Source organism: Parambassis ranga, chromosome 5 (genome assembly GCF_900634625.1).
Source record: "Parambassis ranga chromosome 5, fParRan2.1, whole genome shotgun sequence".
Lineage (NCBI taxonomy): Eukaryota > Metazoa > Chordata > Actinopteri > Ambassidae > Parambassis > Parambassis ranga.
The window spans coordinates 24,870,612-24,897,262 of record NC_041026.1 but is presented as its reverse complement, the minus strand read 5'-3'; the positions used below and the strand labels follow the sequence as shown (position 1 = coordinate 24,897,262).

The following is a 26,651-nucleotide window of genomic DNA, read 5'->3' as shown; positions in this document are numbered from 1 at the left end:
TTGACAGGAGCATGTTTTTTGGGCACAGCTACACAGTCAGCCTGATGACCTTTAGCAGACACGACAACTGTTGCTGTGGTGTCATGTCTGCTCTGTGTAGGGGTTTGTTAATTGGCCCAAGTGCACACTAACTAAAGCAGTCGTTAGCCTGCCAGGTCGACATAATCGCCCTCCTTTAGCTGTGCCACAGCATGGCCACCTGCCATGTAGCAAAACATACAGAAGATACTATCATCACAGCAAAAGGATGCTAGAGGATGTGGTGTGTGTCAAATTTGTTTTGGCATCTCAAACCTGCATCATTTTCTTTAAAACTTTTTTCATCCCACAGGTAGCATGTCTGATCCGGGTGCCCACAGAGGTGGTAAAACAGAGGACCCAAGCTTCACCCTCGTCCACGACTTACAACATGCTTCTGGCTACACTCAGAGAAGAGGTATGTTGCACAGGATAATTTTTAAAATTTTACATTTTAAATTCATTTACTGTATTGTTATTTGGTGCAGGGCTGTGTCATTGGTATTATGGATCATACTTTCGAATGCTGAGATTTGGGTCTGTGAAAAAACACTGTTTATTTTCTGCGGACAGGGTGTTCGAGGCCTATACAGAGGATACAGCAGTACAGTTCTCAGAGAGGTAAGATGTATTTAGATATCATTCACTCACTAAAGCAGATCATGTTGTGCTTGTAAAGTTTAGTTTTAGGTAATTGCGCAGTTCATCATGCAGATTCTACTGAAATTAATTTCAAGAGTTTATACTAACAGTCACTCAGCTACTTGAAAGCTGTATGCCAAGTGGTTTTGATAGTTGGGCTGGATCTCAAGACTTTCCATTCATCTGACTGAAGACATCTTAATTTCTCTTGGGATTTATTGAAGTTGGAAATATTGATTTACAGTTTGTTTTTGTTTTGCTTTTTTACCATTGCCTTTTGTCTCAATCAATTACTTGTTCAAGATGTGCTTGCTCCTTTTAGAAGTACATCTGATTAATTAATGCAATTAGTTGTTATAAATGCAAAACAAAGCAAGGATAAATGAGCACTGGGCTGGACTCCCTTGATGACCGCTCACCTTTTTTTAATGAAAAAGCTGTTCTAGTTCTTTGATTCATGATCCTCTATTTAATTGCACCTGCAGTGCATGATAACACAAAATAATTGTAGTAAATGCTGTATGGATCTCTTAGAGTGAGCCCCCACCTGCTAACTTTCAATAGAACTGGAAAAGAAAAAGAGAAAGGGAGACGGAGTGGGGAAAAGAAGTATATGAAGGTGACACTCTTTTTTTGGGGAGGTGGGTGAGGGTGTAATCTAGTCCCGTCTGCTGTGCTAGCCTGTACTTATTTTCTGCCTCACTAAACTGATGTTATTCACGCAAATTCCATCTGGACAGCCAAGGAAAAAAAGGACAACAAGACACTGTGATTTCTCTGAGGGGCTCTGAATAAATGAATACATTTGGAGGCTGGCGCACGGCCTGTGTGCATACTAACACTGGCAGATGAAACGCAACGGTGGCGGCAGGGATTTGGGGCGCAGAAACAGCAAAGGATGCTTCGTGGTGATTGGCTTTGACGTGTGTCAGGAAGGTAATTCATTTTCTCTTGGCCTCCTTCGCTATCCGCCTATCTCCCTCCTTTGGCCAAGAGACCCTGTCAAGATAAGTTTGTTTATGTGGTATGGCATGGCGCCTCCTCCCTTTGCTGGCCCACTAATTGGGGTCCTTTCTGTGCTATATATTCATTAGGCAGCTTTCAGAAGACATTTCTGATGGGCATGATATCACGTTAGCGCAGGATCCACTCCCATCAACTTTTAAGTAAGGGAGGTGTGCCTGCTTCTCTAATCAGGTTCTTGTTTTGTAATGAGATACTGCACCTACACAGGTTCAGATTTACTGCACACCCCAACAAGGACTAAAGTTTTATTTAAACTTTTGACTAATAGACATTCAATTATTTTTACTTTTTACTCACATTAATCTTTATTGTGGTCTACCCTTTCCTAGAAACTGTCAAGTTGTCTGCTGAGTCGGCATCTTTGAGTTCCAGCTGAGTAGAGCATGAAATCAATGAGATTCAGATTAGGCTGAATAAAATTGTGCTGTGAAAAATGACTTTTTTCTCCTCTGTAAAAACAAGGGTCTATTAATTACCACTGGATGTTTTATTCAGGACTGTTAGAAAAATTACCCTTGTTTTGTGCTCCACATGTAAGTTGGTGATATTGTTATGTTGTAAAATTCTGTGATGGCCCAACATCTATTGTATGTCATCAGCTTGTGATGGCTGACAGCTTTTCTTTTTGGAGCATACCAACTTCAACCACAAGATGGCGCACTAAGATTAGTGCTGCCCCAGGATACTTGTGACTTTACTCCCCTCTCTCTGTACTCTGTGATGAGGTGATCTCAGATTTGATCTGGAGTGTGAGGTGTAGGTGAGCCTGAGATCGGCTATCAGATAGTATTGCAGTGGTATGAGGACTGTGGAGTGGCTGGTGTAAGTGAGGCCGACACCTTCAGCTCAGGAACCTGGCTTGCTGTCTAATGACTGACCATACAGTCATGTTTTTTGTTTTAAACCATAAAAAAAAAACATCTGATTGTGGCGGGTCCTAGTTTCAGCCAAATGCAACCTCAAACAACAACATATGATATGACCTTTTTTTGTTTACTATACCATCATTTCTTTAGCAAAAGTGAACCCAAAAGGAAAACATGTGGCAATACTAAGTACCCTCCATAATTTAATAGCTTGTAGATCCACCTTTAGCAGCAATAACCTGAAGTAATGGTTTCCTATTGCTTTATCAGTCTTTCACATTGTTGTGGAGGAATTTTGGCCCATTCTTCTTCACAACATTACTTAAGTTCACTCTTACACAGCCCTGTTAAGGTCCCACCACAGATTATCACTTGGGTTGAGGTCTGGATGGTGACTGGGCCATTCCAAAACCTTCATTCTTATATGTTTTCAGCCATTCCGATGTAGAGTTGCTGCTGTGCTTTAGGTCATTGTCCTGTTGCATGACCCAATTTCCGCAAGGCTTTATTTTTTAGACAGATGGCCTCACATTTGCCTCAGGCATGCCTCATGGTTAACTCATTGACTACAAGGTGTCCAGGTCCTGTGGCTACAGAACAAGCCCAAATGATCACCCCTCCACCCCCTTTATAGTGCAGATGAGGTGTCTCTGCTGAAATGCTGTGTTTCTCTTGGGTTTTTTTGTATTTCTGTGAGCATTGCACAGTCTGATCTTGGGGTGAATTTGCTGGGACATCCACTCCTGTGAAGATTGACAGCTGTCTTGAATGTTTACCACTTGTAAATAATCTTTCTCACTGTTGAATGTTGAACTCCAAATAGTTTGAAATGGTTTTGTAAGCCTTTCCAGATTGATGTACAGCAACAGTTGCTTCTCTAACACCATTGCTTATGTCTTTCTTGAAGTTGTGTTAACACACACCTAAATGCTCCAGAGCAGCAAACTGTTTTTATAGAGGTCTGCACACCTGCTGATGATCAGTTCATCAAGGACTTATGATCAGGAGCACCTGCAACAAATGAAATCCTATGGAAGCAGTAAGGGGGACTTAGTTTAATAATGGCAAAGTAAAAGTGTTTGTTGTCTGAGGTTGTATTAGCCTTATACTAAGACCCACTATACAGCTCTCTCTTACTTTTACCTTTACCGATTAAAAGCCATTTTACCTGAACTCCCTTTTTTAATCTTAAAGGTTGGGAAGCACACAGACAAAGTAGCCACTAACTGAGAATAATGTCCAGTGTTTGCATGTCTTCCTTTGCTGGTTTGTTATGTACTGCAGTACCTTAAATACAACCTCTGAATCAGCATGGAAGTTTCTCTATCCCAACAGCTGGGACCTGGCAACCTCAGCTACAGAACAGCATCTGGCAGCAGGGCTTATGAAACACCTTTCCATTCAGGGTCCTCCCCACCACATCTCCTCTTCTTCTTTATCCGTCTTCAATCCCTGGTTGATCCCCTTTCTGCTTCCTATATCACAGCCTGTGAGGAGAGGCTTGCTAGCTCGGAATTTCACTGGTAACAACAGACTGCTGATTTCGCTCTACAGCTGTGGCTGGTTTGAAGAACTGATTCTGTGGTCTTTAGTGATCTGTTTCAAAGTATGCCATTATTTGTCCTTAAGCTGCAGATGGATGACATGTGAGAGAAAAGATTCACCCCAAGTCTCTACATCTGCCCCAACCCTCTGTTTCTAGAACATGTAGGATTTGGTTGATAAGTATTTGTGAGTAATTTTACAGAAGTGTGAGGTCACTTGTTTTAACTGATTTGACACTTTAAAAATCTTCAAAGGATCGGAATCAGTGGTGTTAGCTGCTATGATGACATCATCTGTGTCCAAGATGCTCCACAGCTGCTGGACTAAGTGAAAATTCACTGTGCACTGTGTAAAAGTGACTCCTACTCTAGGCCACAAACCTCAATCAGTTCTTTGTGATTGATAAGTGATAGTAGAAGGCAATGTCTTCCACATACATATATTTTAAATAAAACAGTGTCAATTGTTATAAAAAAAAAAACAGAAAAACAAATTACATCCACTGTGAACTCCCACCCATGCCTTGGGTATAGTCCAGTCGTGTTGTCCCAATTTATTAAAAGACTCACCTCTTTACCACACCCGCCCAACCTTCTTTAACCATTTTTTACAAGGTGGCACGTTGTGTGCCTGCATCATTGTATGTGTTGTACGTTATGCACAATAACCAGGCACTGACAGCACACGTGTTCACTGAAATATGATTGTCAGATTTTATAGAGAGCAGCCAGGGGTTTCTGCTTCCTCTGCTGGGGTGCTGAGGTTGAAACTGTCTCAACAAGCATGCAGCAGAGCAAACGGTGACCCCTCCATGGCCTTCTTTTTTGGAAGTAGCCACTTTTCTCTGTCTGTGATGCAGGTTCAAAAGGGAGAGGTGAGGGGAATTGCTCTAATATCCTGTCTCTGTGTGCACTGATCCACTGAGGCTCATGCTTATACATGCTCAAAGGACTAACACAGAGCAGAAAAGGGCAGGGGAAGCAATGGTTGTTTATTTTTCTGTAAATGTGTAAAGGCAGGATTTGTGTGACACGTGTAAAGGAGTGAAGGCTTCCTCCTCCTGCTTTGTGTTGAAGAGTTAGACCCTGTCAGAGAGCCTGCCATTAGTCTCTCAGAACCAGACAGCAAACGTCTCTTCTAAATTACTTTAACACCTTAGAAAGCTTAACAAGTCTAGATTAAATCAGACACAAAATGCCACATGAGTTTACTGGAAAAAAGAGAAATTAAACCAAGATGTTAGCTAAGAATGAAATATAATGCCTACTGTCTGTGAACTGTGCTCACTTTGTGCCTTTTCATTTTGTTTTTGTGTTTGTAAGAGGCATTTCCAATTTGTAACTGCAATTACACAGTCATATAATAAGATTGCTATATTCCTCTGTGAGACAGCCAGTGAAATGGGTTTTAGGCCTGCTGGTTTCAAAGATGGAAGACTGTTTGAAAGAATGTGAGCTACTGCTGCTACCTTATCTGTTTACTTTGTGATCAATGACAGTCTGAAAGGGCTGAGAAAACCTGTTGACCTATGTAGATTTGATCCTTGACATGACTTGACCTGCAGAGGGGTGTGGGTGAGTGTGTGTGGCCCGTGGCCCTGTAAAATTGGGAATCCAGAGAAGTGTGTCAGCCATGTTAATCTGGTTAGATTGTGCTGCATTACTGAGCCACTGTGCGTCCTTATTAATCACATCAGTGTCTCTCCTAAGACAGCCCCTAAGTAACCCTAAGTTAAAAGGCAGACAATCACAGTTAGAGAGGCCTCAGCCTGATTTGTGTAGCTGTACAGTTTTAATAGTACATTTTTCCTTCCTCACTATCTAAAGGCTTGAGTTATGGAATATCACTTTTTAAACGCTGCCTCCGTTTGAGTCGTTTGCCGGTCAAGCCGACCCTTGTTAGAAGAGTGATGGCCTTTTTGGGCTTCCTCTATGTCAGTGGATGATTCCTATCACTACATCACACACAGCACTGAGGGGGATTAATGGTTTTACTCCCACTGCCACTGTGGATGGCTGATGAATGGTCTCTCTCTCCACAGTGCACCTGTCATTCACATTAATGGAGTTGTGTGAATACAATTGTATTTTCACATTTTTCTTTCTCTGTGCTTCCTCATATATTCTCAAAGGCATGTATCTGTAGAGTATTGTGGCTTCCTCATACATACATGCTCTCTGAGGTGCATGGTGGCAGCGGGACATATGCTGCAAATCTGGCTAAACCTCACTTAACCTTCCTTAAATCAACACATGGTCTTGTTGATGAGTTCTGCAGTCGGAGGGACTGCCATGCTGTCAGACCCCCACATGTACTTTTTCCTCAGTGTGAATTTGGCTAGGGGACAGAGCAGTGCAGGATGATCCATTGGAAGCCTGTGCCACTGAGACCCAGGGATAATACACTTACGTTAAGTATGTTTGTCCCCGCTGAACATTTTAGTCCACTCAAAAATCCATCATTGAGGCTATAATTCATAACACAGGGATTCTCTGTGTATTTCTGCATTTTTGCAATGGAAACTTATTGCTGATATGTACTGCCAGACATTTTTCCAGGAAAATGACACAGGTACTTTTGACAGCCATAGTTGTTTTTAAGCCTCACTCTTTCTCTGCATGTGTGAGCGCTGCTGACATGACCGCGGTGGCCTTGTGTGTCACTCGGGGTCTCGGGGCTATGTTTGCTTCCCACAACTTTATACATGTTTGTCTCTATTCAGGCAGAACACATTTGGTGCTCCACATGTGTTTCTAATAACACACAACCCTGCGGCCTGGCAAGGGACTGTGGCTCCATGTGTGTATGTGTGCGTGTTTGGGTGGGGGTCTGGAATGGATGGAGAAGGGACAGCTATGTTTTGCATGTCATGTGGAAGGAAATAGGTGTTAGACCTATGCTTCTGTATGCTGATGTGAGTACATTAGATTGAGTGTGATGCATTATTCCCCTGACAGCCATACATGTAATGCAGATTTACTTTGAATAGCATGCCTGTTCCACTTGAGTTAAGCAGGTATTAAAGTGACATAATACTCTGACTGCCTAATTACCGTAATACCCACCTCAGTCAATTGGTCTATTATAAAGTAATAGAGGAGAAACCATTACATGACTTTAAGCTTTCAATCAGATCCTCCTGTAACGCCTTTTTTTTACTTTATTCTGGAGTGACAACAGAGAGTGAGAGGGAGTGGAAGAAGGATAAATCTGTGTTGTGCAAAAGCCAGACATGAGGAAGCACCCGGTAATTAGAGGTTAACCTAACTGTTTTTTGTTACAGCACCCCTGCTCTTTTATAAGAACCAGCGATGCACATCTTTCTCTCCACTGCTTTCCAAAACCAGGCATCTCTCATTTCTGTGGATTCAAATGAAAAGTAACTGACAACCCCTCATTCAGGTTTTGGAATGTCGATCATATTGGACATTGAATTACATTTTTTAAAGGCAGGTTACAATCTTCACATTTTGTGTTGCGTAAGTGCCCTCTGAAAAGTCACATGAGAATCTCCAGAAGCAGCACCTGCTCCTCCTTCTGACCCAGCCAGCCATATGCCTGCCCCTGCTTCCCCTGCCGCAACCATCATCTAACTAGCAGCAGTGCTTACAACCCAAAAGCATCTGGAACAAACCACCTGAATGTCAAGGGTCACCCTGTGATATCACTGCTTAATGTCCACTGGGAAAAAAAAATGTAAGTGTCACCTGCACCGTAAGCTTTTACCTCACTCAACCCCAGCAGAGGTTAGGAGTTCAAACCAATTCATATTTCAGCACTCATCTACCTTCATGGGAAGCAGGGCCTGGTTTTTATGTGAGCCAAGTGTGTTATTGATATGCCCAAAATAATCAATCTGAGAGGATAAGGCTTATGTACTTAATGTTTCCCAGGCTTTCCATCAAGCCTCAACTTGAGATTAACAGTTTTCATTTTGCAGCTAATTACTTTTGGATGGGTTACTGAGGTTCAAATGTGATGTGACTGTTCCCAATGACTTCGGTCTGATGTACCATAAACAGGGCGAACCTTTCAAAGACAACAGAATCTCATCCATTGTATCATCTAAAAATACATCAGACCAGTCACATAAAAAAGGAAAACAAAAGATGGTGTTAGAATCAAGCAGAACTTCATAATAAGGTCATTTACAAGAATTAGTGCTTCACTGAGAAGAGGGATAATGTATCAACAGTGTAGATGTCTTATTCATAGAGCGATAGAACTTTTATTTATCACTAATGATAGCTCAGTGTAATGCACGCTGCCTTTCATCAAGGCCTTTAACAGATTGATCAGGGCCATACATGGTCTTGTTTAACTGGCTCATCTGTGTGTGTGCGCAGATGTGTGTGTTTTCAGAGTTGCTGCGTCACTGCCAGTACACACTTTTTTTCACTATGGAGATTCTGTTATTTCCAGCTGTGCTGCTGCTGTACTTATCTGATTCCCAGCTGATAAGATATGCTTGCATGTGTATGTTAGTGAGGAAAAAAGAAGAAAAACATTTCAGTTGGCCTTCAGTCAGTGACTGGTTAGCTGGAATGACTCTGGTCTGCGTTTTATTGATGTGGGCAATGCTTTCAGAGAGCACAGTGTTTGTGTGTCTGCACCTCTGCCATGTAATGTGTGTGGAATGGTAGGTGCCATGCTGGAGGTATTAAAAGCTAGCAGCCTTTTTGTGGACCCTTTTGCTTCTCTTTCTGTGGAATGTCACTGTCATGTGATTAAAAGTGACTCGTAAATGTTCTTTATGGGTTCAAACTGTAGAATATCAGCCTGGTAATTAAACCTAAAAGGGCAAACATTATGCTTTTTGTGTGTGTTTGTATGTGTTTCATAAGCCTCCGTCTCACAGCCTGTTTAAGGATGGTACTGTTGCACCTGTCTTGCACCTCCCTGTTCTGTGGGAAAGGCACAGTGTGGGAAGTGACATATGGCCATGTCATGATTTGGTTAGCAAATGTGCAACCACAAATTTGCACTTACATTCAGTGTATGTGAATTGTATGCCTGTTTGGCCTCTTGGACTTGGTACACCTGTCTTGTGGTGTGTGTGTGTGGTTTTAATTTTAATCAGTTAAGACTATTTTAACCTTAATGCAACGTATACTAGAAAATTTACCATTTACTGGTAAGAGACTGTGAAGTATGCAGACCCATCTAGCTGTGTGTTAATTCTAGGTGGGTTCATTCTGCAGAACCACCACTCTGTCCTCCTCCTCCTTTGCACCTCTGCCCTCAGCTCCACAATGTTTTCTCTGAGTCCATTTTCCCACATCTCACTTGAAGCTTAAGACAGATCCTCAGGCAGCCATACATCTCTCTTCCTGTCAGCAGCTAATTGGTTGACCTTCAGGGCATCCTGTATCACACCACATCACCATTCTCTGGCTAGTATGCACTCTGCCATTGATCTCATCAATCATCAATGGCTATGACAGACCAAACTGTCATAGTGAAAGGATAATTATTTCATTGGCTCGATGAGTACATAATGTATTAAACACAGCAATTGTGCTCATGTTTAAAAATCAACTGTGAGGATTTATAATGCTAGCTGATACACACACACCTATAACGTCTGTCTTTGATGCTTCTTGTGAGTGTCTTGTGTGTTGCTAGTAAAGTAGACCATTCTTTCTACTAATATAGAAAAATAAAATAAAATAAAAAAATAGCATCAGGCATTCAGAAAATGTGTTTTTTTCCCTTTTGTCTTCCTGCCTGTTCTGCTGTATCACACATCCACACATTTGAAACGGCAAGTTGCTCACAGGTGGGAGAAAGAAAAAATCTCTAGCACAACATAAATATTATTCAGAGTTTCTGGGAAGCATTTCTCTCATGTCGATGGAATTACTCTCTTGAATCGTCGCCAGAACACTCTCTCTCTCTGTCTCTCTCTCTCCCTCCCTCCTCTTTGTCCCCCTCGCTATGTTCACCTTAGAACAAGTCTTAATTTGTCAGGAATATTACTGCCCGGTGCCGATGTTTGGCGGGCTGTGGAGGTTTATGGGAACCGTAGCCAGCTGTGATTTGATTGGCTTGTGGGAGATGGTGCCGGTGCTCAAACCTCTCCCTTGTTTGGCTTGTTTAAACAGACATACACACTCCGAACTGCCCATGGCATTCAAAACTGTCAGGTGGAATTCTTTAGCAAGTGCAGTCACACTCACACTAGTTTTTACAGCGCAGAGAAGCTGGAAATATTGGGATGAGTGATTGCTAGTCGCTTAAGGCTGAACACTCCTAATAGTTACACAGTAGAGGCCTTAAAGGGACACGTGCTGTTGCTGCAGGACTAGCACAACTGTGCGGCCTCCCTAATCTGTGACAAATGTAGGTCTTGGGGAACTGCACTGAGCAAAAGGGGAGTTATGCTTTGTACGTGTTATAGGTTTAGGTTGGATAGGCATATGATTTGTGTGAAGTGTGCCTCAGGGGAGTTTTGAGACAGGTGTGTAGGTGTGTGTGTAGGTGTGTGTGTGTGTGCGTGTGTGTGTCCATGCACGTCAACTGAAAAAGCATATGGATGTCTGTTTTCTGTAATCAGGAGTATAGGCCTTAGCTTCCACTAACCAGACATATACAACCACCAAGAGAGAAGTAATCCAACCTGTGTCTCTCTCACACACACACACACATTATTTCCCTGCTTTGCCTCACTGATGAAGTGAGGGGCCAAACACAGGCCCAGAGTGCCGGATCAGGCTCCTTCTATCGATTGACTTTTTTATGTGTTTGTTTATTTATTTAAAAGGACCTGAACTCCTCTGTCCCTAAGGTGTACTTAGGTCTCCCTGCACACACACACACACACACACACACACACACACACAGAGTCCCACTGGCTCACCTACTGGACTGTACACACACAAATTCCCTCTATGCGCCCATGTTTAGTCAGGGCTTTTGCTGTGTCACTGCCGGGTGTAAGGTGTGTGTCATCACTGTGGTAATTATGTGTGGCATTAATTCAGAGTTATGTGCTCACAAGACTGGGTCTTGTGTTTTTTAATGTGACATAGAGCCCATAATAGCTAATAGGAAAACTACAGCAATAATGTTGGAAATAAGATAAACCTTGCTATAATTTTTCTGAACTAAAATGTAACATATAGAGAACAATGCGTGTGCAGTTTATTACTGAACAGGAATATAGTAAATTAAGAACGTATTAATATAAAATCTGATTATTTTATATATCTGTTTTTGCACAGATTTACCATATCGTGTCTTAATCTGTATTTGAAGAAATCATACTATAAACATTAATCATGCCCCAGCTAGTACTCAGCAACAGTTCAGCTTAGTTTTAGGGAAGTAATTGCTGCCCCCACCACTCACTGTTTACTCAGAGCTCAGGGCGTTGCAACATGCATCCATGTCACATATCAGTCATACTTCATTAGAATCCCACTAACCAGCAACATGCCTGTGTGTATTTGTTGTTTTGTTCATTTGGATTGTGCTCTTTGGTATGTTCTCACAGTTTTTTTTTTATTTTTTTATTTTTTTATTTTCATGTGCCCTTGCATGCATAGTTTGTCTTTATATATTCCTCTAGAGTGCCTGACAGCTTCTTCCTGCTCAGCGACTTTTTTTTAACACGTGTGGTTGAACCCTTGGCACCGTAACATACAGAAGAGTCCAACACCACCTACCTCTCTGACATGATTAATGACTTTATCAACTTTCAACATATTAAAATCTGATCTCTGCCTGTTTGTTATCAGCGTGTCACCACAGTCAGTTCCTCGTCATATTTTTGTAACACACAGCAGATGGAATGTGGGTGTGTCTGAATGTTTGTGTGTGTGTGTATGGATTTGGAAAGAGAATCCAGCTTGCAGTCCTGTTGCATTAACAGGTAATAAATGTGGACTTAGACTGTGGGCTTTGCTCTGCCTGCCTAGACTGTGTGTGTGTGTGTTCACATAGCCCACAGTGATTCTTCACTGAATAAGGCTGCTGCTGATTGCTTCACCATGTGACTCCCATCTGCTTTCTTTTAGCCTCTTTTCTCCTCTCCTCCTTTTCTCTTCTCTATACTCTTTAGTTGCTCACAATTCTTAAATTGAATACTTAATCATTTTAAAAGGAGCCATTGTTGATATTATTTTGAGTATAAATTAAATTTTAGGCAGTACACATGGTCTCATTTAAATGGTACATTTGGTATATTCCAAATCCACAGGTTTAGGAGGTTTTGCCAAATGGAATTTGAGTGGTTGTTCAGTATCGAGTACTAAGAGAGGATCCAGTAGACGTCTCTGGCTCATGAATCATCTCTTTTGCTCATTTGCTCCACATCTGGTGGCAAGAACGAAGCAGAAAGTTGTGAGGTTCAGGGTTGCACCACAGTATCTTGACTGAGTTAAAATGTAAGTAGTGGGTATATTTGCATCATCATTTTTATAATATAACAGTAAAATCTGTGTGGGTGTCTGTAATGTCATTTTAACGATAGTAAATAATGTCATCAGGCCAATCAATACAGAGTTATGCAAGTCTTAGCAGTTCAGTAGTTTCCAAATGTGGAGTACCGTAATGTGGAGGCACCAACACACTTGTCTCTGTGGAGTTATCAGTTATCAGTTTGATGACATAGGATCGCAGATGTTCAAATCAAGCTGTATGTAATAAAAATGCATTTTTATTTGCAATAGTCAATATTCACCTAGGACCATTGACATGTGCCTATCGATTATGTTATGTTATTATAGCAGTTATTGCTTCTGCTTCAGCAGGTGAATATTTAATATTTTACCATCATCATCATCAGAACTTGAGTGCAACCCTTCTTTGTTGCAGATAAATAAATAATATAGTCTACACAGGAGTAGCTTGTTTTAATTAGCGGCTGTGTACAGTGTAGTAACCTCAGCCTTTACACCTGACCACAGAGTTTACTAGCCCTGGGCAAGTGTATAACCACTAATGTATGCTGGGTAATTACAGCCTTTGCAATTTGCTAATTGCCAAAATCCAAATCAGAGTTTTAATTTGCATTCAGTTAATTGTTCATGTTGATGGTAAATGTTGTCATGTCTTCCAATTTCAGTCCAGTTATCCTCAAGTGGACGGCAGCATTGGCCTTTTAATGCACCCACCACTTTGTTCTGGACTAAAATATGTCAGTGCTGGATAGATTGACACATTAGAGTGATGCTTCCCAACACAACCAGCTGCTAGTTGTTTGTGTTTTTGAGTGAAATGTCCCAACTTTTTAATAGATCGACACTGCAGTGGACACAGTCATGCTCCTTAGAGAAAACTTTTCATTTATTTCTTGCACAATGTGTCACACATACACTAGTATCAGGGTCAACAATGACGAAGTTGTTGTTGGTTTGCCATTTCAATAAAGAGTTATGATGACTGCAGTCAGAATGTAGAGTTATGTTTAATACGGTGATACTTTTTTCTGGACTTGTGTCCCTGTATGACAAATTTCAGTGCTGTTAATAATAAGTTTGAGGATGAATATGTCATCTCTGGTAGTGTATTCTGCTAAATATCAAATCTTTTTTTTTTTTTTTTTTTTTACATTTTTTACTTTTGTAGCATAGCTCAGTGCTTTTTTTAAGTAGGAAAGCATTTAAATTTGAGAGGTGAGGTACATTTTGGAAAGAATTCAAATAGAGAAGATGAGTAATGTCCCTCATCTGTTGGTTTGGCCATCTATACATCTGTCTGTTTGTCTCCTAGTATCCATCTCCCTTACCATTTCTCTCCTTCTAAATTCTCATCAGTATGCAGAGGCTGCAATATGACCTATTAAAAGTCATTTGTCAAATTGCAGCCCACTGGCCTGCCTGCAATCAGGCTCAATGTGAATATATTTTGACATGTGTTTTTCCTGCCCTCCGCTGAGCGCCTAAGGACCTGTGACAGCCTGGAGGCTCTCTGAATACTAATAAAGTTAGCACTAATACAGTTGGCGAGGACACATACACACACACACACACGCACACACACGCAAAAAATAAAAAAACAACAGGAGCACTGTCAGCAGAATGACACAGCGGACACAATCTCCATATTTGTTTAATATTGTACCTGACAGTCACAGCAAGTGGCACTGTCACTTTTGATCATACGCAAAGCACTTCAGCCAGAAAATATACAGTGCTGCTCTTCATACACACGCACACATGAACGCAAATTCAGCATGCCAACTTCTTCATACAAGAATGCAAGGCATACACATGCAGCTTAGCATGTTTGTGCGAGGGTGTGTGCGTGTTTCCCAGCAGTGGTATCGTGTCCCAAGAGGACGGTTAGATGACACAGATGTTTTTGGAGCAGATGCTGCTCTCTTAAACTGATTGTAATCCCAACTATTTACTTTGGAGAGCAGGAAGACAGCAAGACATAGCAGAAGAAGGGATTGTTCAAGTTATATCGAGACAGCCAGGTGTAACAAAGGGACAGAAATTAAAAGCAGACAATATGAACAAAAACAGACAAGCAGACAACAGTGTGAAGAAAGAATTATTTTTAGGTTTGGTGAAACATTACAGTGAAGTAAAGTGAAATTAACAGCAGTCTATTTTAATTTAGTCGGTTAGTTCTCTAGTTGAGGGAAAGTCAAGGGGGACCCCATGTATTGTTGTGTGTGATTGTTGTCAAGATTTGTATGTCTGTTTGCAAGTCATGTTTGCAGACCTCAACAACATGTTAAATGCACTGGGTGTGTTCATCTCCCTGGTTATCATTATGATTCGGTTGTTGCTCATGGAGTGGACTGATTGGCTCAAGCTGGAGTTGAGTGAGCTAGTAAAATTTTGGCAGGCAGAGGAAAACCTCAGTCATTTTCAATGGACATAAACATGACTGCTGCTCTGCCTCCAGGGAAGCGTTTTGTCCTGCTAACTGATCCTTTAAGTAACAACTACACATTAAGGCTGTAAAATAATCCAATGAATCAAGAGGAAAAAAAATCTTCTTTTGTATTCACCAAGCAAATGAGCGTTTTAATTGTCCAAGGTTTGATGTTGCTGACTTATTTTCTTTGATTTGTGATTGGCCTGTCTCTTTATAAGGGTTAACGTAATGATCTTGTCTTAGAACACCATTGACACACACACAAACAGTGAGTTTGGCTTGGCCTCAGTGAGCTGAATAGTCCATGGTAGCTGATGCATTATATGAGGAATGAGGCAGCGTAAGCTGCTAGCACCATGGAGCAGTGTGGAGTTTAGCTGCCTGGCTGCCGTTATGTTAGCTTAGCGTAGGATGGCCCTGGCTGTTTGCATGGCTGTGTGCTAGTCTAGCATGACATAGTTGATGTCTAAATCTGCCCTCAACACTTGTGGCAGACCCATCTGTAACTCGAGGATACCAAAACTGTTTGCCCACTGGCAGATGGTTATATAAAGTGTCCTTCTTGACTTCAGGTTCAGCACCTGCAACCATTTACAACAAGGTAGCCATTCATAATGCCCTGCAGCAGCACAGTGACCACCAACTCTCTGAAAACGTTAGTTATCATGATTGATTATGATAGTTTTCTTGATTTAGACTGCAGTTTGATGAACACTTTAGTATAGAAAAAGTTATACTTAAACCATGGGTCGCTTTTATGCATGTTTGACCAAACTAGTCATTTAGATTATGACCTCAACCAGAATTGTGTCTCAGTCCAAACATCTGGGGCAGTTTAAAAGGGATTTTTAAATGCTTTTTCTTATATTCTGCATTGATAAGCTGCATCAGTGTAACCATGTAGTCACTGACGTCTACATCTTTACAAACCCATAGAAACAGGTTACTGATAAGATCTGGTCACCTGACCAAATGACCATACAGAGAGTTCTAAATATCTTTTTCACTTAGTATCACAGTGAAAGGAAGGATATGAGCAACACTGTGTCATTCTGGTGCCAATCAGGTGATGCACACGTCTGTCTCCATGGTTACCACCAACATGCAAAAATAAAGAATCTCCCCTAGGCTGTTTTGTGGAGTTTTGCTTATGTTTTTAAACAGTGACACTGTCATACTGACATTGAGGAGAACATTGCATACATTACTCAACCAAAATGAGTGGACTTCGAAGAGTAAAAAACTCAAAGGGAAGACAGTTTGTTCAGACTCTTTCCTTGGATTTACCACTTTTTTTCTCCACCAATCTCCATTTCTCATCCAGATGACAGATTTATTACTCCTCATCTCCTGCAGTCACTACACCAACATCAGGTTAAAGCATTATATTAGTAGCGTTGGGTTTGTTGATGCAAGATGTCTAGAAAGCATTTTAATACTGGAAAAAAAGTAACACCATAGTGATCAGCTCACATATCCCCCTCCCCGTGTATTTGATTTCATAACTCATACAAACACACACACACAGCTGGATTCTGCTATATGTCAGAACAAGTCAGGTTCATACATGTCTCCAGAATGTGTATGTGTTTGCCCTCGGACCTGCCGTAACTATAAATGGCTTATCAATTTTAATCAGACCTCATGTGGTTTTTTTCAGATGTTTCATCTCTGCCGCTCAACACACACACTCACACACGTTCACTCCATGCTCAGTGTGCCAGGGGTGTCAAACCAAGTCATAAATCACTGCTGGATCATTCTTTCCAGATTCTCTGCTGAACCCATCTGTCTTTCTCTTTCCTCCCTAGACACTCATTGCAGTTGTTTAAAACATTTTCTATGAAAAGAAGGACTAGAACTATTATTTTTGTTATTTTTTTCAGCTGCTTGCATTAGATGTCGTCTGAGCCAAACAACTTTGATAAACCTACATATGTTAAGGTCATATTTTTGAAGGGGTACTATTATCCAGTATGGTGACTAAAATCAATTCTCTTTCTCCCTCCTGTCTCTGTGTCTTTCTCTCCTCTTGGCCTGGAAAAGCAGAGCTCATCAGGGTGGTAATAAAAGACAGGTGCACTTTTATAACGCTCCGCTTTCAGGGGGCTAGATACCAGACGTGCAGTACGTCAAATAAAGTTTTTAGATAATCTCAGAGGACTGAGAGAATTTGCTTCTGTCTGCCCGGAAGGACCAGATGGGTGAACATTTCTGACTCGCCACGCACCAGTCCTGCTTCTTCAATATTACGTCCACTGTTGTATGCAGCATTTGTAGATTTATGCGCTCTAATGTAAGCTGCAGATTTAACAGTATATAAGGTGTGCTGTAATAGAATGTATGCCTTTTATTTGTTATATGCACTTTTTAAGAACTACAACTGGTCAGCACTTGTTGTGCTTAGTCGAGTTTGCTTCATTTGAAAGTTTAACTTGTTTTTGAATGGGCTTTTATAATACTCCAAGTCATTATGAAGATCTTATAAAGTTTCTTATTGTATGTTTTAGGCCAGATACCCTTTGAGTTAATCTACTTTGGATTGAGTGTTTATATGAGGTCAGTTTATTTGGACTAAGTGCTTAATAAGCTCATTAGGTGGCGTAAACACTTTGTGCCTTGGCTGACTCAGAGTTGGATCCTTCCAGTTTTTACCAGTGTGCAAATGTTAGTCTGATGAAACATGCTGGAGGAGGCGGCACAGATGGATGAATGATCCTCTTGTTGCAGTGATCAAAGACTGATGACACATCTCAGTGTCACCTTATTTATTTTTCTCTTTGGTTTAGTTTTTGTTGCTTCTCTTCCTTCCTGATCTACTTGGCTATTCCTGCAGTGCAAGATGACAGTCCCTGTGGTGTGTTGAACAGAATATACATGTCTAGTGTGAATTTAGTGTGCTTTTCTCTGTGTGTTTGTTTATATATAAAGTATGCCCATTCCTGTGCATGTGCCTGTGCGCCGCTGTGTGTGTGTGTGGATCCATGTGTGTGGTCTGAGTGTGTGTCGTTTGCCCCTCGCCTTGGCACTGCCATCGATTTCCTCCCGCTGTAACCTCCTGCCTGAGCTGATTTAGTGTTTCCAGTGGCAGCGCACACACACACACACACACACACACACTCTGTAAGACCCTCCTTCCACCCTTTTTTTCTCTTTCCAAGTTTGCTCCATCCATCCATCCATCCATCCATTCAGGACTGCCAGACCCCAGCCTGTCTCATTCATTAATCATCAGCAGTGAGAAGGAACAAGGGAGCGGTCAAATGAGTGAACAGAAATAGATAAAGGTGGCAGGAATGACAAGTCAAAAGATTAGAGGTTAAAGATGAAATGTGAACCTCCAAAAAAATCCAAAAACTGACATTATCCAGATGATTAAAACTCTCTTTGCTTGTTTTCCAGATCCCATTTTCTCTGGTGCAGTTTCCACTTTGGGAATATTTAAAGGTATGTATCTGTCCGTTCATGTTTTGTTTAACTGTCTTAGTTCATTACCTCTTTGTTTTTATTGTTCATGTATTTTACCCCTCCACTCTCCACCACCTCTCAGTGCCACCATTTACTGTGATTATTCCCGGTGATAAATCTGTACTAAAGTTATAATACTGTGCTTACACCCTGACACATTTACAGCAAGCTCACCCTCTGCATTCCCCTGTATCATTGCGGCAGGCGAAAATGGGACTTTACGCCCCGATTTAATAGGTTGTCACGACCACCATCAAACCAGCACTCAATTTATCATGAGCATATTTTGTCCTCTGTATCTCTCTTTTTCTCACTTTTCCTCTCTCTCCCTCTCCCTCTTCCCCTCTCTCTCTTTTCATTGTGTGGCCCTAAGCACATAAAAAGCCATTTCTTTTTTAAAAGACGGCGTTTTGTTGGAGTGACATCATGTCTCAATGGCGCGAGAGGCGGACAGTCAAACATTCCATCAATGTTGGGAGCTATAACGGCCGAGCTAAGCTGAACAATACGGCGCACAGCTGTGTGTGCATTCGTGTGTGTGTGTTTTTTGTGTGAGTTAGATTTTGTCGTTCACAAGTGTCTCTTTGTCCCGCAGTCAAAGGCCTTCTCTCTCCAGGCCATCTGGACATGTCCGTTGGCGTAGAGCTGAACCGCTGGAATCCTCTCCTCTCCTCTCCTCTCCTCTCCTCTCCTCTCCTCTCCTCTCCTCTCCTCTCCTCTCCTCTCCTCTCCTCTCCTCTCCTCTCCTCTCCTCTCCTCTCCTCTCCTCTCCTCTCCTCTCCTCTCCTCTCCTCTCCTCTCCTCTCCTCTCCTCTCCTCTCCTCTCCTCTCCTCTCCTCTCCTCTCCTCTCCTCCCCTCCCCTCCCCTCCCCTCCCCTCCCCTCCCCTCCAAGATGTACAGTCCAGTTATTCTCCTTATTAACATAGTGCTCTGAATAACCAATGAGGCAATTCTTCAGTTACAATAGCAGAGCAGCCAAAGAAGCAGAAGGAAAATCTCTTTGCAAACAAACAGGGTTTCACGGCTCTTCTTTCAGAGCGACCACCAAGACATTTAAAGGCTTTCTTAACAAAAATAATGTGATTTTGCTTGAAAAAATGCCTGAGTGAAGGAACTTAAGGGAGTGCATGTGTGTGGCATGATCTCCCATCTGCTTTGTGGGATAGTAATGTGCTGCGTTATGGCCTTTTTCTTTTTATTTTACACCGAGCCAGCACAGCTGTCAGAAAGAGTAACTGAGGGAGAGAAGAACCGACTCATGATGGTAGGCTTGTTCGAAGAGGAGTGAGCAGCTGAATCATTTTCTAGAGTGCATTCAGTTCAGCCGGTCCTGGAATTTCTTGGATATTGCGCATAAGAAGTCAAGGGGAATTTCATAAATTACGAGGGAACTTTATACATTGGTCACTGTTTAAAGCCTTTTCACACCAGCATGCGTGTGAATTATTCACACAGCTGTGTCACACATTAATTTCACAATATTGTGGTTTAGACTCAGTTGTTTTCCCAACAGCAATTGTAGAAAATACAGCTTACAGTTTACTACTGTCCTGACCTCAAAAATAACATTAACAAAACAGGAGGGTGTAGCATTTTTAGGTTATGATTAAACACCAACAGAGAGCCACAAAAAATTTCGAGAATTGTGAATCCTAGTTTAATTAAACCAGTGAGGTCCATTTATTCCTAAGTCTGCAGATACAAACACACATATGTGACACATGCACGCAGACCCACCGGCTCTTTCCTGTGGGAAGTCATCCAGGTGCAAAGTCCAACACTGACACAAGGGTTCACAGGTCAGAAAGTTTGTTTTCCCAGGTTTACTCCTTATTATTTATTCATGAAACGGAGAGGAAGGGAGGGAGGGACTCCGAGAGGGAAAGAAACAGAGGAATCCCCCAGCGTGAGGCCTTTGATGTGGAAAACAACATCTCCTTTTTAATCTGTCCTCTAATGGAATACACATGACACATCCTGAGCTCATACACACAGTCTTCCATGACTTCTTCTTATTCTGTCTCCTTTTTGGTATTTACTCGTTTGTGTTTACATGCGCATCCACACACACACACACATGTTTTTTGTGATGTCCAGATGTGAGAAGAAAATGAGATAATATGCAACAGATTAAACTGGAAAGAGGGGTGAAATGGACAAAGAAAATATTGGTAATCGCTCCATGCTGTTGCTCAATTGCTCTCCCTGAGAAGTAATCATACCTTGCAGCGCCCGAGGCAGCCCAGCTGTCCACATGCGTTTTATACAGAGGCTAATCTTGCATAGCCAGTCTCTTCTTCTTTCTTTTTTTTGCCGAAACTAGCAGGGGGAGAAAAAGAGACAGACTCCCTTCTCATCCTGAGTTCAATCTCAAAACAAAAACATCAGGTGGTTTCACTCAGTAGCCAGTTGTGTTTGGGCAAGCAGTCCTGTGATGTGAGGGGTTTTTTAGACACAGTACGTGTACTGATAGTACAAGACATACTGTCTCTGTGCTTTGTTTTCTGTTAAAGTGTTGTTTGACCAGTATGTATTTTCTGGTCAGCATGAAGTACGCAATAATTATTAGATAGGTAGCGATTCTATTTTAGGTCTCCTGATAATACGAATCCTGAATATTTGGATCAGCTGTTTACAAAAAAAAATGATTTGATACAGTCTGATGTTTATGATCTAAAACATAGAATCGAAGAGCTGTGTGAAATGCACAGAAGTGATAAATAGGTCATGCATCGCTCGTCCTTAGTGTCATCTCTTTGGCCAGCATCTGTAATATTCAGATTTTCTTTCATTATTGTAATATTTTTCATTAAAACATATTCAGTGGACCAGTTCTGCCAAGAAGTTGCTGCTTAGAAACATACATCCCCACTGCCCAATGGAGGGCGGGATGGAAGCAGTAAATTTGGCATGTTTTATGTGCAACGTTTCCATTTTTGCCTATTGTATTATATTAAATGTGTTATATAGAATGTGATGACTGTAGGCATAATGATATGTCATTCCACAAATGTGTGTATGTGTTACTCAAAATAAGTTGGACAATATCCAGTGTTTGACCTGTATTCTATTGTATTGTATGTTTGGGCTTTGCATACTCAGAGCACAGCAGCCAAGGGTACGAGGCTGTAACCCTAAAGGTTTTGTTTTTCACATACTGATTAACCCCCGACTGTTTGTTTTCTGCATAAATCTAAAATTTTGGTGCAAAAATTAGGAGGAAAAAAGTGTGTATAAAAGATGTGTTACAAGATAAGATTATAATTTTAAATGGAAACAGCAGCTGTATGTTCCAATGCAGCAGTGCGTCAAATACACCATATAAAATATGCTGATAAGAACACCAATGTGAATATCTAACATCTAGGTGTCTCAATAGTTAGTATGATAGGAGTGGGAACACTACTCCATGTTTTCTGGCTTCACTCTTGCCCCGTCCCAGTTCTTGGGAAACAAGTAGCATGACATCACTGGGGAGAAAAGGCAACACAAAAATAGCCGGACAGCCCATTTCCCAGCCGTGGGCTGTGGACCCCAGACGACACCAGGGTTCACAATATGTTTCCAATGTGGCTGATATCTACACTAACTACAACATCTCTCTCTCTCTCTCTCTCTCTCTCTCTTTGTCCCTCTCTCTTTCTCAATTTTTCTTGCTCTTTCATCATCCTTCTCCTCTATCGACATCCTCTCTTTCTCTCTCGACATTTCTCCTTTTCTCCCAGACGCTGTGGTCACAGAGGCAAGGTCACACGCTCTACTCTTGGCAGGCTGCAGTGTGCGGAGCTGTTGCAGGTGCAGGGGATTATATGCTACTTTGGGAAAGAGGCGGAGAAGAAAAAACGAAAAAGAGGGTGTGGGGGGTGAGGAGGATGGACGGATGGATGTATAGATGGTGGATAGGTGAATAGATGGCCAGGAGGGCAGAACAAGTTCCCCCAAAACCACATTCTTGTAAGATTCCATAAAGGTGAGCTCTTTATGCAAATCTGCACCTGCACACCAGATCTGCAGAGTACAGGGTGACTAAAGGAGAAAATGAGCGGCAGTTTGGGAACGGTATTAAAGCGGCGATCCTCCATGCAGTGATCCAGCATTGTTTTCTCTACAGAAAAGTCTCATTATCACAGTTCTCTGTCTCTTCAGCTGGCGAACATCATATCGTAGCAGACTTTATGGTTCTGGCTTCGCCCGGATGAGTATCGGGATAACCAGGGGAAAAAACAGGAGAGATGAGAGGGGCCAGTTTCTGGGTATGGGCCCCTGCAGCTGTGCGACCTCCTGAGCACTGGAGCCTGAAGTGGTTTTAGAGAGAGGAAGGGAGTGGACTGAAAACTAGATGAATAAGGAAAAGGAAACAACTGGAGACAATTAAACTATGAACCTCTTGAGATACTTACTAAATACAGGCTACAAGCTTTAGTGAAAGCGGCTATCAGTCATCAGCACATTTTAAGATTTTTTTTTATCATTTGTTGAGCTTACATATTAATGTAATTAATGTAATGAACAACAGTGGTTCACACTGTCAGTATTCTTTGAACTAACAGCATATACAGGCAGATTTGTTTACAGTGCTTCATCTTCATCTTAACTGCCATCACCCTTCACCAGAGCTAGGAAGTGGCCATATTTACATGATGTCAGAGCTCAGTTCAAGTCAGATATCTAGCTGGCATCTTTTGTGCAGTCACAGCCTGGATCATCTCAAACAGCTCTGTTCCTATTGAATCATCACATGATTCCCAGCAGGACTCGAGCTTTAGTCTACTCAGCTAGTGTAAGTAAAAACACCTGGTCTGGCTGTACAGTCATCACTTCTTTTTTGCTTGTTTATCATATCATTTAAGGCCGTATTACATAAGTTGTTTTATCATGTGAACTTGTGAATGGATCAGTGTTTTGTGATGCTTCAGGAACAATACATTTTCCGGCATAAAGAAGAAGACGTGAAAAGGTCTGATACTGATACAGACACACAGCTGCAAACAAGAAACAACTCTGTGGTCCATTGTCAAAACACGCTGTATCCTAAATGAAGAATAACAGACCCAGGAGCATAAAGCAGTATAGAAAGTACCTCCAGTATCATATCTCTGGGGAAAAAATGTGTCAAATCATCTGTCTTTCCACTCCGTCCTCACCCTTTGTGTAATGAAAAAACAAAACTGTAATCAAAAAATACATATTTTAGTCCATAACTCTTAACAATGCAACAACTGGTTACAATTGCCAGACAGGACGGGAAGATTGAGGTTAGCTGATCTGGGGGAGATATTAAGACTGGGATGGAAGTGAAGGAGAGAAAAAGGGACACAGCACCCCGAGGAGCTGAGACGTGGCTCTGTGCCACTCCACCTGGAGTCTGTCCTCAGTGGGAAAACATGAGACAAAGGAGGCAGAACTGGTTAATATGTAGAAAAGGGAGATTAAATAGATGAGGAGAAAGAAAGTCCTAAAACCTTTAGTTAAACCTTCTGTAGAGCTAGCAACGATTACATTTGCATAATACATAAAAATAAATATGGATGTAGTACATAGAGTGTGTCAGTTTGTCAGAGTATCCAGTTTATTGAGGCAATTGATTATTTGGAAAAAGATTGAGCAATATGAGACAAGAGGAGGAGGAGGAGGAGGAGGGGTGAGAGTGTGATGGTGAGATGAGGCCGGCTGGAGGTACAGGGGGCCGTGGGTCCTTGGTAGGAGTCAAGTTCACATCCCTCCATGACCAAAATGCTGTCCAAGAGGGATCCTCAAGTTTCAGTCACTTCCCCTTACATAGCGCTTCACACTCTCTCTTTCACTCATACATAATCTGCTTGACACTGGAAATGCTCACACAGGCGCTTTTAATCATCCCAAATATCTCCACTAGTGCTCAACACTGACTTATGGCGGACCTGACCCCATGTGAACCTCCTCGGGAAACCTAACTGGCTCAAGACTAGATTGCATCACTGACTGACATGCATCTAACCTTCATCCCATTACAGACGAATTTAGATCCTCTAGTTATAGACTATATGTGTAAGAATTATTAGAAATATGCTTCCTTTTACTGCTATTCAATACTATGCAACAGAAAGAGGGGATATATGTTTACTAGAGAAAATGTAAAAGATTAATGTAGACCTGTCTTATAATCAGCCAGTGTAACTACTTCAATAAAACGGTGTGTTCCATCACCCAGATCCCGATGCTTCCTGTGTCCTCAGCTCACTTACAGTCGCATTGCTCCTCTGTAGCCCATATGGATGTGTTTGCTGAGAACAGTTGCTATGTTTGTGGCAGAATTACACATACAGTTTCTCACTGATGCACACACTGTAGCTCAGTGGGGACTGATCTGGATTGTGTCACTGTCCAACTTACAGCTGAGCAGAATATGTAAGGGAAGTTTGGGTTTAATACGTTCATAGGACTACATTTGCATAATACATAAAAATAAATATGGATGTAGTACATAGTGTGTCAGTTTGTCAGAGTATCCAGTTTATTGAGGCAATTGATTATTTGGAAAAAAAGATTGAGCAATATGAGTGTGTGTGTATCCAAATGTGTCTTTTACTTGCTTGTGCATGCAGGTGTGCATGTCTACGCTGTGTGTGTATGTGTTGCTCAGAGGAAGGCAAGTGTCTGTTTTTTGAGCTCTAATAATGGGGGGAAGGCCTGTGATGGAGAATAATATCATTTTTATGAACTTAATAGAGCAGAGACACATATTTACTGCCAAATTAACATTGTACTGTTAAAGTGGTTAATTGAATGGACTTTTTATTGGTATATTTTGAATATTTGAAAGCTGCTCTTAGAGCAGAGAGAGGGTCCTTTAATGTTGCACTTCGCTGAATGTGTGTACTTGTCTTTTGTAGGTGCTGTAGCAGCATTTGTTACCACTCCTCTTGACGTGGCGAAGACCAGGATCATGCTTGCAAAGGTATACGCACTCTTAAAACAGCCACACAGTGCACCACCTCCTCTGGCAGCAACTTTTAAACACTGCTGTCAGGTGATGCCTCGCAGGCAGAGAGCTGAGCGGGCCCGCAGCCCGAGCAAAGTTCAACAGCGTCTGCATGCAGGAGCGAGCTGGCCGGGGTAGAGCTGGGACAGTAGTGACACACGCACACATCTATTACCTGGTCTGGAATATGGGCCGCGTCAGGGAGACATGTTTGTGTGCATGGTTAGTGTTAGAGGGAGGACTTGTTGCTGCTTCAGAGGAATTTCCATCTCAAGGCTGCTTGTCACTAAGAGGTGAAGCAGAAGGCCAGTGTCCCTGCTGTTAACTCTCTGTCTTCTCAAACAGCCCCCCTCTCTCCTCTGTGTTAGCGGTATTCCTCCTCTTCCTCCCTATCTACACCACCTTTTTCTCTTTTGGCATGCTCTAACTGTATGTCTGGCTTCCCTCACTGCACCCTGTATGTGTGTGTGTGTGTGTGTGAAGGGTAGTGAGTTCAGAGTTACCCCAATCGGCCCCCCCACAGACACACACATACACACAGTCTGTCCTTGGAGAAGACACAGTGTTCCATTCCCACCCCCAACCTAACTAATGAGATACGGGAATTAACAAAACACTGGAGCAGTCTTGATCTCTTGCGAGAAGCCGTTGGCCGTAGGTGGAACAGCACGGTACAAAAGCTTCCTGTAAACACTATCTGTAATGCAGCTGCTGTAATTTAACCACCAGCAAAGGACTTGGCCTGCACTGAGGTTCAGTTATAACTTTATAAGGCCAAGTTTTGGATTCCCGTAAGGCAGCACAGGTGAACTCAGAACAAGGCAAAGTTTCACTCACTATATGTTCAGAGGTGTTTTATTTTAAACAAATTAAATCAATTTAAATTTCAACCAATTTGCTCATCATATATCTCTCTAATATTAATAATATGTTGTGATGTCTCTACACATATACAAGTAAAACATTGACCATCAGTGCCTAGGTAAGGTAAAAAAGGCTTTTGTTTTAAATTCATGTGAAACTAAATTTTGCCTCAGTCTTACAAACCCCTACTTCAGCCGGAGATGGCAAGTCCAGACACGAGAGTTAAAGAGAGACAGACAGAGAGCAGAGCTGCTGTTGATGGGTATGGACGGTTTGGATCGGATGAAGGGGAAGGAAAGTTGGGTGTTGGAACTTGTCACATCAATTTCCTTCCCACAGCACACAGACTGAAAGAGTGGTGTTGTGCAGTAGGCAAGCGGACGTCCAGGCGCAGCTGGATGTGTTTAAAAGAAAAAAACAAAAAAAG

At 41.8% G+C, this 26,651-nt stretch overlaps 1 protein-coding gene across 1 annotated transcript in view; it reads left to right on the top strand.

Annotated features, from left to right (window-relative positions):
• slc25a26 (solute carrier family 25 member 26) overlaps positions 1-26,651 on the top strand; it is a 42,184-nt gene that overhangs the window by 8,384 nt on the left and 7,149 nt on the right. The window contains exons 4-8 of the mRNA XM_028406927.1: positions 332-436; positions 592-639; positions 18,333-18,377; positions 22,125-22,194; positions 25,272-25,336. Coding sequence (XP_028262728.1) covers positions 332-436; positions 592-639; positions 18,333-18,377; positions 22,125-22,194; positions 25,272-25,336 — 333 coding nt within the window. The remainder of the gene's footprint in view (positions 1-331; positions 437-591; positions 640-18,332; positions 18,378-22,124; positions 22,195-25,271; positions 25,337-26,651) is intronic.